The sequence below is a fragment of the Platichthys flesus genome, chromosome 6, assembly GCF_949316205.1.
Source record: "Platichthys flesus chromosome 6, fPlaFle2.1, whole genome shotgun sequence".
Taxonomy (NCBI): Eukaryota; Metazoa; Chordata; class Actinopteri; order Pleuronectiformes; family Pleuronectidae; genus Platichthys; species Platichthys flesus.
Window position 1 is genome coordinate 27,867,467 of NC_084950.1, and position 20,195 is coordinate 27,887,661.

The window sequence follows — 20,195 nt, forward strand, 5'->3', positions numbered from 1 at the left end:
AGCAGCGCATATTTTAAAGTCACCATTGAACTGATCCCGTTTAACTGCCACAAGAGTTGTTCATCTTGTAATAAACATCTCAATGAGGAAACACGCTGTGTTTTTCCATTTCACAGTATTTTTATATAGCCTATAAATAGTGAATTTTAATTCAAAAATATAATGATTTTTTTTTTTTTTTTTTTTTTTTTTTTTCAATATTTTATTTATAAATTTTCAATATATAAAACAGGTAATAAGCATATTGTGACAGAAAAAAGACACATTGAACAAGTGTTCATGGACAAACACATATTGTACAGACAGCAAAAAAAACAACAGAGAGTACAACGAGAGAGAGAGACAGAGAAAAATAAATAAATAAATAAATTAAAAAAAAATAAATAAAGGGGACCTGCTCTGAAACAGTACATACAATTATCTACAGAACAGACCTGTCATTATATAGAAGTCAAAAACATGAAGTTACGTTGGTAGAAAGGAATGACTATCACTGTTGGGTCATTCTTGACAAATATAAAAAGAAAGGTTGCCAAATCTTATCAAAGGCTGCAGAGCTGAGAGAGACATTGTGTCGGATCCTTTCCATATGCAGCAGACTGGTAGTTTCTGAAAGCCAGGCCTTAAAGGAGGGCGCCTCACCACTCTTCCATAAAGTTAGTATGTTCCTTTTTGCTATGACCATGCCGTATTGTATAGTCCTACGGTGTTCGTTGGTGAGCATAGAAAGGTGCTGGGAGCCACCTAAAATTGCAGTGAATGGATCTGGAGAAATATTACACTCATATACCTCAGAAAAGCATTTGAAAATATCAGACCAAAACTGGTTCAATTTGGGACAAAACCAAAAGAGATGGCCTAAGGTTCCCTCAGCTGACTGGCATTTCGAGCAGATTGGGGATACAGAGGGGTAGAAAGAATGGAGTTTGGTACAGGAATAATGTAATCTGTGGACAACCTTAAATTGAATAAGTTGGTGCCTTGAATTTATTGAACATTTATGAATATCACCGAGGTAGGATTCCCAGTCATTGTCGCTTATCGACAAGGCTAAGTCTTTCTCCCAAGCCTCCTTTAAGTGCTGGGATGAGGTCGGGTTAAGTGAGGTGAAAAGATCAACAAATCGCGAAGTGAGTTTCTTAGAATCAGGAGGTCGAGTCAAAAGAGTGTATAATTCAATGGGAGCTGGCAACGATTGAAAGTAAGGAATATTTTTGCGGGTGAAATCTCTAATCTGCAGGTAGCGGAAGAAGTGCGTGTCTGACAGTGTATATTTCCCCTTCAGCTGAGCAAAGGTGGCAAAAGTCTTGTTAAGATAAAGGTCCCCAATGGTGGCAATACCTTTATCCCTCCAGAAAAGGAAAGTGTTATCAGACAATGAAGGTGGGAAAGCGTGGTTTCGGTAGAGAGGGGTGTAAGAGGAGATCTCAGGCAGGTTAAATGATTTCCTTATTTGATACCAAATTTTTAAAGAGCTTGTAACTATGAAATTATTTCCAGCAATGGATTTTAAGGGTTGAGCTGAGGAGAAGAGGAGGGCTGGCATAGAACTGACGGGGAGACTTTGTTCAATTGCGAGCCAAGATGGGGTGTGGGCAGTAACATTACCCTGATGTGCGTTTTGCCAATACATTAACGCTCTGCAATTCGCTGCCCAGTAGTAGTGGCAGAAGTCTGTTAAACTGAGGCCACCAGCTGATCTGGGTTTGGTTAAATGTTTTTTAGCAATACGATGCGTTTTGAAACCCCACACGAAAGGTAGAATGAGTGAGTCTAATAATTTAAAAAAGGATTTGGGCAAGAAAACAGGTAGATTCTGGAAGAGATAGAGGAATCTGGGAAGAGTTACCATTTTGATTGCATTGACACGACCTATCAGAGATAATGGTAGCAGTCTCCAGGATTCGATATTCGATTTTAATTTATCAATCATGTCCAGGAAATTCAGTTTATAAATTAACTTGGGGTCTTTAGGGATTGTGGTTCCTAAGTATTTGATTTTGTCTGTTACAATTTTAAATGGCAGGTTTTTAAGGAAAATTGGGTCCAGATCACCTGTAAGGGGCATGAATTCACTTTTATTCAGATTTACAGTATAGCCAGATATTTCACCATGAGTCTTAATAAAGGGGGGAGGGAGTCTTCTGGGCGGGATAAAAACAAAACTACATCATCCGCGTACAGCGAGATACGGTGGTCGACCCCCCCAAGGATTACTGGGGCAATAGAAGGGTGGTTCCTGATACTGACAGCGAGGGGCTCCATTGCAATAGCGAATAATAATGGGCTGAGGGGGCAGCCCTGCCGGCAAGATCGTTGTAATTTGAAGGTAGGAGATCTGTTGTTGTTAGTGATAACTGAAGCGGTAGGACGAGCGTATAGCATTTTGACCCAGGAGGCAAAGCTCTCCCCCAGACCGAACTCCCTTATTGCAGCCAATATATACGACCACTCAACTTGATCAAACGCCTTTTGGGCATCAAGAGCGAGGACAGCTATTTTAGAATCTTTACCAAAACTAGTGTACATAATATTCAACAGACGCCTTACATTAAAAAAAGAAAATCTGCCTGGAATAAATCCAGTCTGATCTTCATGGATTATATCTGCAATGCATTTATTCAGTCTGTTTGCAAGAATTTTAGTGAACACCTTAAGGTCACAGCCCAGGAGGGCAATAGGTCGGTATGAGGAGGGGTCTGTCTGGGTCTTGTCTTTTTTCAAGATCAGAGAGATGTTGGCAGAGTAAAGCGTCTCCGGGAGCAGACCAATTGACATAGAATGATTAAACATTCTTAACATGAAAGGAGCTATAATGTCTAAATATGTTTTATAGAATTCGATGCCAAATCCGTCCGGGCCGGACGCCTTTCCACTAGGAAAAGAGCGGATTGCCTGTTGAACTTCCTCTAATGTTATGTCAGCATTTAAACCTGTTTGTGCAGAGGGACTCAATTTAGGCAGGTGGAGAGTGCGGAGAAATTCAGAGGTATGAGTTGCAGTAGTGGTAGACTTTGAGGTGTAAAGATCTTCATAGAATTCACGGAAACATTCATTAATTTTCTCAGGGTCTGTAGTAGTGGTTCCCGATTTTGTCTTAATTTCATGAATCATTCTGCTAGCCTGGATGTTCCTAAGTTGGCGAGCCAGTAGTTTATCCGGCTTGTCGGCTAGCTCGAAGTGTTTTTGTTTAACTTTTAGTAACATTAAGCTGACTTGGTCAGAAAGGATAGCATTATATTTAGACTTTAATTTGGTTATTTCAACAAGCTTAGAAGGTGAGGCGGTCAAAAAATATTAATGATTAATCAAAAATCGATCGTTTATTCTCCCGACGATCGATTAAGACCATTTAAACGAATGCCCATCCCTAGTTTTGATGTTGATAACATTCTTAATTTTCAGCGTCAAACGAGGAATTCAGCTTAGTTTTTGTTATACTGAGATATTTAACAACTCTATGAGAGAACAACGTGTAGTTATTGAAACTTTTGTTTCAATAGAGATACAAATATCATTGAGATTTGCGGGGCAACATTCTCTTAAATGTTACATTGTTGTTGTACAAACTCACTGTTTATTGGGGAATTCAGAAATGTTACATCATGAAATACAAGATAAAATATGTGTTTTATTGTTTTTTATGCAATTTTAAATGATAAAAAGAAAGAAATTCAAGTTAGTCCAGTGCAATAAATGTGTTTATTTGACTCACTTCTTTTAAATCAGATATTTAGATAATTATACAGTGCAGGTTTCTGATGAGAGGTCCCTATTACTTAGATGCACCTACAGTCAGCAAGTGCACACTAATCTACAGTGGAGATCAACTTTTATTTACACAGGAGCATTTGATATTTGTATTGGGAGGAATAGAATTAAAGAAGAGTTAAGGAATCACATCTTTGGTACAAGGACAAATGTAGTGTCAGAATGTTGACAGAGTCACAGTAAGGTGACCTTTTGGGTAGCAGGAGTGTAAGAATGTGAGTACCAGGGATGCAGAACCATTAGGGATTGGTCAGTTCATCTGATGTCACATAGGAATGCAGGGTGTCCAAAGCTCCCATCTCTGTAACACATACACAGTTGTCTGCTTAGTTTTTTTCTAGACATGTATTTTCTATCAGACATAAGGTTTCAAGTTTAAAAAGTCAGTTAAGAATCAAATATCACCAATATCTGCCAAATAATACACTAAGGGAACACTTAATTGTTAGCCTGACGTTGTCATACTCACAATCATAGTCAGAATGTGAGTCTGATACCGCTCCATTTGGCTGTGATTATGGGGCCTGTTTCAACCGAACAAGACAAAAAAAAAGCCTATTTTCTCAATTGGATAGATCTACAACCAATCAGAGCAACGTAGTATGTGACGTATGTTAAGCAACGCATTGTGAGTTATTTACTAACGCCGGGATAACACTGGATGCTGAAGCAACGCCAAAGCGAAGCTTAAGCGCAGCGCCAAGCCTTAAATAACAGCTGGTCCCCATCCACTCCCATGTTAAACCTTTTGCAGGTCGAACCGGACACTGAAGCGCTGCGCCAAGGCTGCCTAGCATCGTGTGCTTGACACGAGCTTATCGCACCAGGAAACACACTGAAAAATGGTTTTAAACGATATTTATGACATATTTTATACGAAGTAGATTATCAAATGTGCATCCCATACTTTCAATTCCCCTTCTGTTGTCCTGGAGTTTTAATGACATTATTAAATGTCCCCCTCTGTCCATCCACTACAGCCACACAAGCAGTGATAATGATAAAAAGAGAGAGGGGGGGGGGGGGGCTACGTATTCTCCACATAGATATGGATGACATTAAATTAATAATTAAAGTGGAGAAGTACAGTGAGTTGTATGATCCTCGGAACATTTTGTATAAAGATAACACCAAAAAAGACAAATGTTGGGACGCTTTTGCTTAATGTTGGAGCAACAAGTAAGTATATGCTTGAATACTAATGGATCAACGGTTGATATTATTAGCGCTGCCCGGCGGTTCAGCGTCGCTTCAGCGTCCGGTGTGAACAGCCAAGCGCCAGGCTACTTAATTGTCAAAGTATAACACCAAGTCAGTTAAACTTCAGGCATATTAATCTGTCAAATTAGGAAGCGCAAGTAATTGTGAATCAATTGCACATGCTTTGGTGCAAATGAAAGTGTCAACAGGTGCAATGAAGAGGCAAAAGCAATACAACCCCCAAAAAGGGAATGGTTATGCATTCTGTATATGATCTGATTTGTTATTTAAGTGTTCCCTTTATATCTTTTTGCGGTTGTATGTATATTTGACAAATGAGAAATCAATAAATGCTGAATGTTTCACTGACGTGCAGGGGAGTCTGCTGATGGCTGCACTCAGTTTTGCTGTTTACAAACACAACCAGATTTTAATTGTTGTACCTTATTATTCTCACGACATCCAATGGAAGATTCACAAGGTGAAAAACTTCCTCCACTGATCATTTCTATATAACATTTCATTTAGCGTCCGCTTTTATCCAAGACGACTTACAATATTACTATGGCTTATGGCCGATCCACAGTTTAACATTTACATATATTTTATAAAGCACTCTATACTCTGGTACTAATGCGACTGTGTCATTGCAGCTGCTTTTCATTGGATTTCTCTGTTAACTGAACCCTGAATGGCTCCTTATAGAAAAAAGTGCAGATACACTATATGAATGTGTGTCCGAATGGGTGATGAAGGACTGTACTGTAAAGTCTTTTGAGTGGTCATCAACATTGACTAGAAAAGTGCTATATAAAGTGCTATACAGACCATATACCATTTACATGTAATAAATGAAGTGCATTTGAGTGTTTATGACAGCTGAGGCTACCACAGGTTTTCTTTCATGTCTGGAAGAGGAGGGTGAGGTGAGGGTTATTCAACTGAAATATGCAACTTAAATAAATTCTACACATAGCATTGAAACTTTAAGAAAGCACCACTTCCCAGCTCCAATAGATTTTCTCTCATCCCTGTCAATTCCATGCCAGGGGGCATATCCAAACAAAACCTGCAGGCAATCACTGAAAGTAAATATTAAATTCTAATATTAATTATCTAAAGGTGGTCAGTAATGGACTAGATGGGATTGGGGTTAATATTCGTATGTGCCCTCTCTGTGAACTCTTATGTAATTATCCACTTGTAAAATACCTGTCATGTGGAAAGATTCACGCATTGTCTGATTTTAATAAAGTGCAATACTGGCTTGCTGTTAACAAACTAACTATAATAAAACTAAATCTAATACATAGATTTTTTGGTACTCACTGAAACATTAAAACAAAATCTACCGTGGTGTTACTAAAATAAGCAATAGCTGTAGTCCTAAAGGTTTTAAATGTGCTTCAAAACAGACATCACAGATTTTGCTACGCTTGGAAAGACAAACTACTTACTTAGAAGAAAGCACTCCAAATACCAGAACCTCCTATTATTCATCATTTATAGAAGAAAATAATCAATTAATCATGTTTCTTTCAGCTCAAGATAATTTCTATAATTAAGCCGTTTTGATCTACAAATAGTTGTACATGCTTTTACGTATTCTTGGCCTCAATTTGGTATCAACTAGAGATACCTCCACCGCCTCCAGCTGGTAAAAAACACTGCATACTGGTTTACTGTTAGATTTCAAATTAATAAAAAAATGTTATAGCTCAGTTTTAAAGCCTTGCATCTACATCTATTTCAAATGTATTGACCTGGTATCTGTCCTCTCGTATGCTGAGATCTGCAGTTGGAGCCCTACTGGTTACTCCCAGGTCACGGTCTGATACAAAGGGTGATCAGGCTTTTGCCATTTAAAAGAAAAGTGCTGTATAAATAAGGTTTATTACTACTATATTATTATATTTCTCTCTCTGACATTTTTCTTATATACAAATACTTTAACATTGTTATCTTGTTTATGTGCTCTATACATATGGCATCTAATGCACTTCTGTCCATCCTGGGAGAGGGACACGTGCCTCTCTCTGAGGTTTCTAGGTTTTTTGTAGTTTTTCTTACTCTTGCTGAGGGTTAAGGGCAAAATATGTGCTACCGTGCTAAGCCCTGTAAGACATACTGTGTTTTGTGAATATGGGCTATGCAAATTAAATTTGAATGATTGATTATACCTTATAATTTAATGGGACGCAAGCAAATGTCTGGAATAATTTACATCAAGATTATTGGTAGTCTCTTTTCCAATCCAACACTTCAGAATAATGATCATTTAGCCTCTGTAGCTTGATAAGCCTTTAGAAGTTGTATATGTTTTAGTATTTGGATTTATAACGATGAATTTGGCCCATTTATTTGGATGGGTTCATGTTCACCACACATTCATAGATTCTCATTTCCACCTTAGCTTACTCAAAGTTAATGGTATCTTTGTATTTAATATCCTGCGAGGATAAGTTGTAAGTCAAGGCCGTTCTTCATATTTTGGCATCAAAAGCAAAAAAACAGTTGGAAACAATAGCTTCGGTGAGTGCATGTGCTGAGCCTCTGCTGATGTTAGTTTAGACAGAAATGATAAGCATACCTTTAAGTTTGAGGTATGAGAGGAAGTCAATGATGGTGTGGATGAGGTCTTCATCTGCTATTCTTAGGGTACCTATGAGGAGGGACAAAGTTCAATCTTATTTCATCTAAATTTGGCTATAGACTATAAGGTTAGCTTTGGTAACAAGACATGGGGAAATTAATATCTCCAGATACCGTTATACCTTCATTCAAGGACAAATCTCTCAACAGTTGTTCAACATGAAAGTGATGGGAATTACAGATACAATTTAACTAATCAATGTCTGGTATAAATGAATCAGTATTTTAAGAAAAAAGGTGAACTTTAAACAAAATTTGAAGGCCTGTTAAATGACCAGAGCCCCTGAAGTTTGCTTGGGTGTAGTTGGGTAGTTTTACGATGTCTAAAATGTTTCATTGTTTTAGCTTTACACATCAGCCAACTTTCGAAATTAGGGAGAGAGTACCATGAAGATGCAAAATAAAATCTATACAATATCGGAAGATTGTCCTGGATCTGTGAGTGAAAGACAGACAGACCTGTTCTGAAGTCTTCCTCCTGACCCATATCTCTCTTGCCAGCCAGACCCAGCTTGTCTCCTAATGTCCGGTGTCCATCTATTCCATCTGGAAAATGAGGGGTGAGCACAATCGATACAGTCATGTGAACAGCAGATTGGTCAGATAAGTATTTCATTGTGTCCTACGCTACGTTAAATCACATGAAATTCCAGCAATGGCATTATGTAAAGTTAAAAGTTTAGTTCACTTTAGTGAAAGGATAAGTAGACATTTATTTTGCTCCAGGATTTCCATATTTCAGCTGTAAATTTAATTATTTTATTTTTGATTGAACTAGAATTACAGTATCTGATTAGGATTTACCAAGTCCTAATTATCCCACCTTTACAACACATACACACTGAACACATAGCATACTTCCATCTAGTTTTTATAAAAGAAGATAAAAGTCATTGTTGTACACATTATATTTTGTCATAATTTTGGGTTTGTAATCATGTGGGTTTATTACCAATCTTGTACGGACCAACTGCAGGGCTTGGCTCACAGAATTGCAGTAAAACAAATAAATAAATGGCACATTTACAATGGGATCACACAAGGAAATGCATTAGAATAATAATGACAATAAAGACAAAAAAATAATGGACAAGTGCTGTGGTGGTAGGTACATCATTAACTCTCATTGAATAATTAAAGAGTTTCCTATTTCAAATTGTTTTATCAACTGAAGGCACGAGTGAATGAAGTAATTCTTTCGTATCCGCTACCTTCTATTTTTATGTGCATTTTTCCAATTGATTTTTAATTTATGGGCATGTACATTCACTACACCTTAGAAAAAATGTTTTACCAGTCCCCTGAACATGCCTGGTTATTTTCAAGAGCCATAATTATTCTCTGAATCCCATCTTGCATTGTTAGAGAACAACCAAAAAATCCTGGATCTGGCCCTCTGATCCAGATCCACACCTAACTATACTGCGTTCTTCCCAGACCCATAATCTGTTAACCAAGTTTTTGTGGTAAACCGTCAAGTAAATTGTGCATAATCCTTTATATTAGCAAACAAAGTGACAATCAAAAGGCACTGATAACAACCTTCTTGGCGGATGGCTACCAGCCTTTTTCAGATATGACTTTTAATCTTTAAAGTTCATGTACTCAACGCATCACTTAACTCTATGAGTGGTCAAGATGTGTGATTGAAGAGGAGAGGGGCTAAGTAGCAAGAATTGTTGACTCTTCTTAGGTGCTTCCTCACTAGCTAAAGTACTGCTTGAGCTTCTAACCCCTGAACTTTACGTGCATGCATTAGCTGTAAGAATTTAAGCCCAATTAAAAGAAATTACATTCAATGACACTAGGAGGGGGAAAAAAATATTTTAAGTGTTTTGTCTGTCAAATACAAACTGCTCCTCTGCCAGTCTCTGCTTTTGATCTTTATATTTATAATTATACATAAAGGCCATGTTTTTGTAGTGTGTCTTGTAATATATTATGCTTCATAATATATATATATATATATATATATATATATATATATATATATATATATATATTCCCTGACTGGGAATCCAAAGATTAAGATTAGGATTAAGATGCATTTCTTAGTCCAAAACACATGCACAAGCACACTCATGCAGGTAGGGAAATTTAACCTCTGCTTTTGACCCATCTGGTGCAGGACACACAGAGCAGTGAGCAGCCATGTACGGCGCACGGGAGCAGATGTTGGGGGAGTAAGGTGCCTTGCTCAGGGGCACTAGACAGGGTAGGGAGAATCCTCTTGGATTTTTGGACAGATCAATCTAGGTTCGTCTTTTTGTTGTTTCTCCGTGGAGTCAAACCAGAGATGAACCAGAGACCTTTTCTACCCATAGTCCAAGTTTCTGCCACTAGACCACCGCCTCTCTGACTTACAGTAAATAAAGTAAGTCAGGTGAAGGCAGAAAGGGATGGGTTGACTGTTTGTCCAAACACTCCAGTCAGGATTCCTGTGTGAAACTGATGCCTAAACCGAACCAAACTATGACCTTTCCATAACTTTAACCACCTGATAATTAAAGTTGCAATAATAACATAGGTCCGCTGCTGGTACACTCCTTTGACTCATATCTGAGGTATGGGACAAAAGACCAATATTTAGGTTGTAATGTGTGTAATGTAAGTTTTTATCCACTCAGCCACCAAAAATATAAAGTATCTTTTTACAGTACATGAACATTTAATGATTTTGTTTTACATCAAAAGAGTCAATAGTAAAACAATCCCTGTCTGCATTATGCTACATCATAGTAAAGTATATGGGTGGATGACATGACGCATGCTTTTTCCTTAAATAAGTGTAAATGTTCATTTAGATGCATTTTACCATTTACACAACACATACAATATCTGTTATGTTTTGATTATATTTTAAGGTGAATACGCAAAATGTCCTGCGGTGTGACCGTAACATAGCTGAAGCATTAAACTTACATATTAAAAAAAATAAACCAGATATATTTGGAGCAGCTAATAATTGCCTTGGCATTATATTGTATATAATGACTTTATTAATATTAGGTTTTAATATGCACAAAACTAGTTTGTTAGTATTTACAGCAAAATCACTTTCATAACAGACCTCACCTGGTGGTTAATTTCATAAATTTTACTTTTTTTGACAAACAATGAATGTCAATTTTTGAGAGTCCTGTAGTGTGAAGGCTATAGTTCAAAATTTGTAATAAAATTAAAATGTATATTAAACATATCAAGGTTTAAACGCTGTTATTATTCAGTAAGCATAATAGCTAAGGTCAGCCTTGTAAGGCAATGACTCAAAAGGGTCACAAGTATTAAAATGTCCTGTGTGACGGCCCTGTCCTGTGGTGATTCTGTCATTCTGAAAGAGTACTTCTTAAACTTTAAACATACCTGATTTGTATTAATTAATAATTAATAATATTTGTATAATATTATTAATATCAAAAATTATACAAAAAATCCATGGAACACTAGCAGCTTAAAAGTATTCAGCATTTGAAGATTATAATTTCATACAACTGTAATCCTCAGTAGAACTTTATTTAAAAAAAATACTGTTTCACCCTTATTTGTCAACTGCCCATATTAGTGTAAAAGATAACTGAATAGACAAATATTGTTGTTACCTATAACAAAGAGGTCATGTTCTACTTGCTGTTGATCTGTTTGTCTCTTCACAGGTTTACACAAAAACTGCAGTACCCATTATCTCCTAGTGTAAGGATTGGGCATAATCCAAAGAAGAATTGATCAAATTTGTTACAGTTCTGGACAAAATGCTAGATATTTTTAGATGGTAGATATCACTATGGCATTTTTGACAATTTTATTGATTTCATAGTCATTTCGCAGACTTTTCAGTCAGTACCTTTTAAGAAATATGTTTTCGAAACGTCTCGCTTCATTCATCCTATCCGTATAATGTAATTCGCAATCGCACTCGCTCTCTCAGCCCAACCCAGCCAGTACAGTCCAGGCTACGAACCCACCACTCCCGCTCCCTGTCACCTACTCCACCACCCCCTATCAACCTCAGCTATCATAGGCTAAACACAACAGACAACACTGAAGAAACACTGCAGCGGGGAGAGATGCAAGGAAGAGAATGTGTCCGTGCACATTCCTATCAAGAACGTAACTGTTTGAGACCAGCAGTTACACTATATATTTTCTGACGTGCAGTGTCGGTGTGCTCAGTATTGAGTAATGTAGCCGTTACTCTGTATTAAAACTCCGTTGTGAAACGCCGTACTGTAACATGGGACGTTACTCCCACATTGGCCAACTGTCCTGCTAAAACTTGAACAAACATGAGGACGGTGTAACTTAGCGATCCGAAAAACCCTGCTGTAACTGACCGTAAATATGTGGCTGGTTTTCTAAAGCTGCAAACATAATAACCTGAGTTTCAGCTGTGTTTACCAGAGAGATCGTAAATGCGCCAGAATGAGACCAATGATAGGCCTGGTCGCGTGTCACTCTAAATGCAGTCAACCAATTAGAGGAGGGGCTCCACAGGCAGGCGAAAACAGACTGTTCTGTCTGCAGCTCCAGAGAGAGGCAGAAGAGAGGACATGCAAATACACATTGCAGCAGTTTTTTTTTACTTTAAACCACTGATTTATCCTCGTAGGGGTACCAATACCTAAAATTATATCACAGTGAAGTGTAAAATATGGGTTATTTAAGGAGACTCTTGGTGGAGGTGTCTGCTCCTTCAGTTTCCCTGTATAATCAATCGTCTGTATTTAGGTAGGACATCACTGTAGTCGTCATCATACTTGATGACTACTCAATGCTTTTTTGCAGTTTTTGCGATTCACCCATTCAGGCACACATTCATACAGTGCATCGATGTGCTATCTTAGGGGCAAGGTTCTGGAGGTTCAGGAATGAGGGAGAATAGGGTTGAATAACCAGACTTCTGGTTAGTGGACAACCCACTTTCACTCCTGAGCCACAGCCATGTGCCACTGTTTAACTGAACTATTTATTTAGAGGATTTTGAATCCAATATCATCATCAATTCATCATTACATTCTTTTCAAGATTCAAGATTTTTATTTTCAAATGCACAACAATAACATTAAGCAGTCGCTGGCAATGAAATGCTTGAGTCACAGGCTCTCTTGTAGCATTGCTCAAGTAATTACAACCAAAAAAAATAATATGCAGTTAAACAAATTGAAACAATGAAAGATGTTAATGTTGTCTTGGCTCCAGTGGAAATTAGAGTCAGAATGAAACACGGATCACAATTTAAAAGCACTGACTCTGATCATGTGCTCCCTCTCTGAAAATCCAGGCAAAAGCCCCTAAAATAAGCAAAAGGAAAATATTGCCACTGTGATTTTAAACCAATTTAAAATTTGATGAACTACTGAGGATTATGTTAACTTGACCAATTACTTATATTTTGCTCCAGTCTGCTTTAACCGTCAAACCTCCTTTATCATTCATCTTTGATTTCAGATCCAGTGTGTGAGAATATAAAGCTAAGATCGAAAATGCCCTAATGATAAGACTACGAAAGCTCTGTATACTTCAAATCACGTTCAAAGATAACTGTTTCACACTGTGCACAGCAAATGAGAAGACAATAAAAGTGTAGAATAAAAAGAATAACAAGAACGATGATTCAATCTAAATAAAAAAAAATTAGATCAAAGGTTTAAGAGAAACTGGACAAATTAAAATGCAACAAAAGGTAAAATATATTAGAAAAGAGACAAACTAGAATTATATCATTGTGGTTCTATCCCTCCACGCGCATCATTTTTTGACTCTCTTAAACATTGTGAGGAAGTTTTTCTTTTTTTTCATTTTCATTGATTTTCCAGGTAACAATTCTTTCAAACTTACCAAAAAACCGTGGTCATATTTAGGGGGGTGATATCTATGTAAACAATTAGGTGGTCCTTGATTCAATTTAAGGGGACTGTGTGATCTGGGTAAGTATGAGCTCTGTGCCCTTCTGGTTTATACTGTGTTGATGTTTTATCCAAGAACCCTTTCATGACAGCCGTTGATTTCAGAATTTCTGATAGTTATTGGACCTCCTACTGAGGGAAGACAATTATGCACATGCTTACAGATGTAGCAAAATGGCAGCAGTGCCCTTCATGGGGAATGTCATATAAATAAAATATACTGTTATCATTAATATAATCATTTCAGCTAACAATACTGTCTGTTATCATTCTACTGACTAGTTGAACACCATGGCTAATTAAATATGGTGTAACTAATTAGCAGTGGAGGTGACCATTTTAGAATATGCTCATGAGATGGAATATCATTCTCTCCTATTCTTCAATGGGTAAACAATGTTTAATTTCTCTCTACTAGAATCTTCCTTACCCAACAGACACTCATATGAGATCAACATGATAGCACAGATAGAAATGCTAAACTTGGATGTCTAAGCACAAAGAGAAGCAGGATGACAGACGTCCTAACCTGATGACTCGCAAAAGGAGCTAAGAAAATGGATTGTTTGGACAGAGCAATTCTAGGCCTGATACCAAGGCCCTGCAGCGGCCGTATGTTTCTATCTTACATTGAGTGACCAGTTCATCTCTGCCTCTGGCACTTGGAGAATCCTTTATCTGAATTAGGTGATCAATACGACCTGAAACACAGGATGAGGCAGGGGCAACCTTTACCTAGGCTTCACACACACACACACACATACACACATTGATACCCAGGGTTCACTTAATGTCCGTCAAAAGGGAATGAGGCATCTTTAAATTACACTTAATTACCTCACACATTGGAGACAGTGGACAAGGACAAAGAAAGAAAACAGCATTGATTCACAGAATATGACTTAGCTGGTGTTATATAAGCTATGTTACATAGGCAGCATTTTCAGGCAATACATGTACAAACTTAGAGTGAGTAAAATGTGAAAATTATGCTCAGTGGTTATAAAGTAGCAATAGATGCACAGAGAGCAGAGATCCACAAATAAAAGTTTGCATACATGTCCCACTTTTGGTCGAAGCTATACTTAAAGGACTTCTTAAATCCTTTGGAAAAAAAGCCTTTTCACCTTCATAACAAAAGGTAGATGAGAAGATCAACCCCACTCCCTACCATATTGGTACTATGCCCGTATATGCTGTTACACAAGTTGAGCTTGTGCTTGCTAAACATCTGCTTGTGTGTGCAGTCAAAACCATTTCCTCTGCAGAGTGTGCTCTCTAAGTGCTTGGCAAATCCTCCATTACTATATCGATCCTCCAAGGTGACAGCTCACCTGGCTTCTAAAGGGAATGAATGGTTTATTGGATGCTACGACTAAAACCTACCCATGAAAAATTAAGAGAATAAGTACAACTGGTACATGTGTTTGGTAGTGAATTTTTTTGCAGTTAAACTAACAAACGTGCATCTTGAAATGTCCTAAATGCATTTGCACCACACGCTTTCCACCATGAGATTAGAGTTATATTATTATAAGGTGACATTATGGCAATTTTATTAATGCAACCATTGTTAGGCTCCACTTTCACATTAGAAATTCAAAATAACATTGAACCTTTTAACAGCATTGCAGCTGGAGTGCTGCTTTAGTATCTAAATAGTAGGAGAATATTTTTTAATGTAAAGTATTGTCACTTCAGATATTTAGGAGAATAATCTCTTTCATTCTGCCTTTTTTCAGATTCAGGGATTGCATTAATGCAAATTCAGATATGATTATGTATTCATTCATATCTGTCTCACACAGGTTCGGAGCATGATTAATTCACTTCAGCAGCGGAGAATGGATAGAGGACCAAAGTTATCTACAAACCCTTCACCCAGTAGATATTCAAACTTGTTATGAAAAAAAAACCACATACTAATAACATTAACAAAGGCTTTACTCCATTGAGTACCCAGGTAAACTCTTTCAATAAGTTATCAGACTAATCAGCCAAGCTGACTTGTCAATCTGTGTGCGTGTGTGTGCGTGTGTGTGCGCATGAGAGTGTGAGAGTGTGTGCCCAATGTATGCAGTCAGTACTTACGGGGACCCAACAAGTAACCAGCACTGTTCAGAGTCCAGCCTCGCTTCTCCTTCGCCTGGATGCAGGAAGCAGAGATACACAATGATCAATCCCAGAGCTTTACTGGTAAATGTTGACGGTTTGTAATGAGGCTGTCTGAAATCATGTCTTAAAATTAGTTTGCCAAGGCAGTAGTTGAACACTGTTTCCATAACCACTTTCTCTATGTTGTTGTTGACCCACCATCCTTCTGAAAATTTGAAATACACACACACACACACAAACACGTTTTAAACAGCCTAAACTCTACTTTTAAAAACTATGCACTCTTTGACAAATTGTATAGCATTTAAGTTGATTTAAAATAGCTGATCATAAGGTGACTTTGCTCACAACACCACTTTTCTATTATATCATTGCTCATTTGTAACCCTTCCATCATCATTTTGTATATCTGATAATACATGAAACTTGCTTAACCCATTAACAATAAACAGGTGCTGGATGTTACACATCTTACCGCAATGACCAAACCGATGGTCTCTGAGAGAGTTGCACAGATGATGAGCGACACGCAAAACAATCCAAAGCACTTCTGCATCTGAAACAGAGAGACAAGAAAGTGAAGGATTGGATCGCTGTTCTGCCAAATACGAAACTCAAATACTTTGTTCAACATTCACTTTTCCCAGAGAATAAAAAAACGTCGCTATAAAGTTGGTAAAAACAGTAACTTACCTTTGATGTGACTCTCCGCCGTCAATTATGCTCTGAATTCACAGGTTGCTGTGTAACTCCGTGGTTGGGATGAGACGAGGACTCCGCGCACCTTTTATTATCCTTCCACCCCGAGCCCGCTGCTGTCAGGTGGCGTCAGCAGCCCCCTCCTGCAGGCAGGTCACGAACACAGCGCATAATGAAATTCTATGATATTATATAATCGTCAGATTTTTCAATGTCGCCCTCGGAGACATGAGATTAAATTTAAAAAGGGGGAAATAGACTACGCCTGCCTAATTCCTCTGTTATAATTTAATATCGGACTTTAACATGCTTACATGCTCCACGGAGTGTCACGTTTGAGTAACAATCAAACGTCTTCTTGTCAATAATCAGCATCGATTTAATTTAAATAGTCTGCGATGACCGTTTCTTGCTTAATTACTTATTTCGTTGGATTTTACTTAGCACGGTATATCACATTTATTACATGCTGTTTTTGTGCCAGTGGTAAAAAAGGAGTAGCAGGGCAGTTGCTCAAATTTCAAAAGGGTTCTATGGAAAAAGGCTCATATGCCGACATAACTTAAAGCTACAAGTTGCTGTTGAGGGGGACTTCCTCTCTTTACAAGGCATGTTTGCACTGCAGAATGAAATATAGGATAATATGAAACGCATACACACACACACACAGTGCAGCACCTAAGCCCTCCGCAAACCTGGGGATATCCCCGTAACTTTCTTTAAACCGTTGGACATTATTACAAACGTTACTTGTACAGGCTGCGCAGTGAACACAGCGATATAAACCACAACCATGCACGTTTATTGCTCACTGCGTTCATGTAGAAATACACCAAACAATTTCCACTCGGCTTCAAACCCCATTTACCGGTGTTGAAGTTTTTGGTCCAATTGTCTCTGACAGAAATTTAAGTCTGCAGCTTCAGCGCGTGGTCGCAGTTGCGGAAGACATCAGGATGAGCTCAGGTCCGGTAAATCTCATCATGTGACCGACGGAAGCCAGGTCATTTTAGTTATAGCCATTTTTTCATTTTTTTAATGGAAATATGCTTTTGGCAAAAGGGCACATTTGGGCATCAAGGGCAAAGGGGCAAGTGCTCCAGCACTGGATGCCATTGGATGACCAACAAGTATGAAGCTGGACATTAACCTACTTTCATGTTCAACATTTTTGAGACAGTAACTCTGACTATGCCCAAGAAAGCGGTAACAGCTGGACGGTACCACTCAGAGTGCACAAAGGTGCCCACCTCCCCACCACCATCTGATAGGGTCTAGAGGGGGTGGTGTATGTTCCAGTCTCTGTCGTAGGATGTGATAAACAATAGTATAAAATGTTGCACTAAGATCTATCAATACTAGGACAAGGCCAACCGTTTATCTGAAGGCCATTTCTTACTTTGGCCAAAACTGTTTCTATGCTGGAATCAGCTATAATCTCTGATCGCAACACATTATTCAAGGATTTGAGAAACAAAGGGTAGGTTAGCTAAAGTCTGTAGATTCTTTAATTACGGCTAGATTAATGATTGTGATATATAGCCTGATAAAGGCGATAGATCAATTATATTCAGTAAGGAACTACTGTATTTTTAAGGGCAGAATTTGTTTCAGTAGCTTTGTTAGAATGGGGTCTTCAAGGATTTCAGCTGCTTTGAGATTTCTACCTTAAACATATTTATGGTACGTATGGTATGGAGCTTCCAGATAAAAGTTATGTTTTAAAGTTAGCCTCTGTCTTTTAGATAAACCGTTAGTTACCCTTTATTATGATATATGTGTAAATTTAAATACAGGTATGTCCCTATAACTTATATTTATCAATGTCTCCTCTAAATACCTGTGAAAAGAGTTCTGTTTTGATTTGGTATAATTTAATTTCTTTGAGAAAAATGTAGAATTTTTTTCCTTCTTTAGCAGGAGTGGGAAAAAAATTACAATTTGGCATGTTAGAGAGAGTGAAATTAAACAATGTTTCATCTCAGTGGGGACCCAGAGGAACCTTCTGATGATGTTTTCATGGTTTTCTACAAACCACATTGAGCGCTAATCTGATCTCGATACTAATAATCAATTCTAATAGCATTCATTTATTCTGGTCCTCCGGCACATCTCTGCAAAACAATCAAATAAAATGTATCCACAGAAAATTAACAAACGCTTTAAATGTGGTAAATATGTTTTCCCTAAATTTAAACCTCTATTTTACTGAATTTGGAGGTTTATTTCCCCCTTAAGTATGATTGTCAGTGTATGTGCACTGGATCAAAGTGGACCATGGCATCCTCCATACAGCATATCTGGAAAAGTGTCAGGCTGGAGGCACCACAGACCTGGCCGACATGTACAAATTACTATTGCAACACAGAAAACTCTTAACCGAAGTTGCTTTAGTTTTATGTGGGACCTCTTTAATCAGCGGAGCAGACTGTAGTATCATTAGTAAGTGCCCAGATAATTTCATAACTATCTATGTCGTTTGTCATCTATCTACTTTCTGTCTGTCTGTATGCAAATCTCAGTAAACCATTAATCTTAACAGCCTTACACTTGACATGTGTTGTGTCAAATTTGGTGTGATTCGGACTCTTGATACATTTAATATTGATACAATTTTTATTAACAGGCGATATTCGCTCTTTGACAGTCAGGGAGGGCAGTTTGTCTTTAGTGAGTGGACTGAGTTCACATCTCTTCTGCTGCATCGTCGGATAAATTACAGCAGCTGGCCGTAACTTGGTAAAACTGCAAATCAAAAGCTGCCTGATAATTTTCTTTATTGTTCGACCATGTTAGACTGAAATATACATCATTCACAAGTGCTGCATAAGCACTCCGTCATACCCTCAACACCCGACTTTTAACGTAGCAAATAGCGGAGAAGTTCTTCAACATGGATGACATGAAATCAATAATTGAAGTGGAGAAGTACAGTGAGTTGTATGATCCTCGGAACATGTTGTATAAAGGCAACACCAAAAAAGACAAATGTTGGGACGCTTTTCCTTAATGTTGGAGCAACAAGTAAGAATATAATTATAGCACTTTGTAGTTTTGTTTTATTTTGAAGAAATTGTACTTTCTTGATTCTTGTTGTTCTTGGTCTGTACCCTCGGGATTGATGCACTTATTGTAAGTCCCTTTGGATAAAAGCGTCAGCTAAATGAAATGTAATGTAATATATGCTTGAATACTACTGGATCAACGGGTGATATGATCAGCGCTGCCCGGTGGTTCAGCGTCCAGTGTGAACGGCCAAGCTCCGTCGCGATAGGGATTAGCGCTGTGATTTGGCGTCGCCTCCGCGTTCTCTGTTCCTCTTTCAAAATAAATGCGCTGTCGATGTCTTCTAAAACAGACTCAATGGCAGCATCTACACATCTCAGCTCTCCAGCGGCAGGCATGTTTGTTGAAAACGAATTCAATCCAAGCGCACTTTGATGATGTGATTACGTTACTGTGGATCATCTGTCCATCCTCGTATAAAGCCCGCACTGGAAATCTGATTGGTCCGAACAGTTTCTTTTGGGGCATAATTTCTCCCCAACGGAGCGACTCCAGACCGAACTTCCCGACCTCAAATGTTGTGGGCGGGGCTAAGTTTGTCTGGCATCCAGGCTACTGAACCCCCCCCGCCCCCCATCCAACCTTGCACATAATTTATAACCCTATATTACTGGCACTATTACCAATCTCTGCACCTTATAACCGCACATAACTCTTTAACTGTATATATTGTTGTTTTCTTTATATTGTTATATTGTTCGCTATTGTTGTTTTTAATTTGTTGTTTGGAAAGTGCACCAACCACACCAAGGCAATTTCCTGTATGTGCAAATATACATGGCAATAAAA

General features: G+C 38.0%; 1 protein-coding gene across 2 annotated transcripts; it reads right to left on the bottom strand.

Moving 5' to 3' along the window:
* Positions 1–3,713: 3,713 nt before the first annotated feature.
* On the bottom strand, positions 3,714–16,401 carry gal (galanin/GMAP prepropeptide). Of its 2 annotated transcripts, XM_062390449.1 has the most exons (7): positions 16,335–16,401; positions 16,117–16,197; positions 15,618–15,672; positions 14,156–14,227; positions 8,083–8,169; positions 7,562–7,633; positions 3,714–4,072 (listed from the first exon to the last, which is right to left on the bottom strand). In XM_062390449.1, the coding sequence occupies exons 2-7, from the start codon at positions 16,195–16,197 to the stop codon at positions 4,011–4,013; spliced, it is 429 nt and encodes a 142-aa protein (XP_062246433.1). In that variant the 5' UTR covers positions 16,335–16,401; the 3' UTR covers positions 3,714–4,010. The 2 variants fall into 2 exon arrangements, with proteins under 2 accessions (XP_062246433.1, XP_062246434.1); XM_062390450.1 differs by lacking the exon at positions 14,156–14,227.
* Between the last annotated feature and the right edge of the window lie 3,794 nt (positions 16,402–20,195).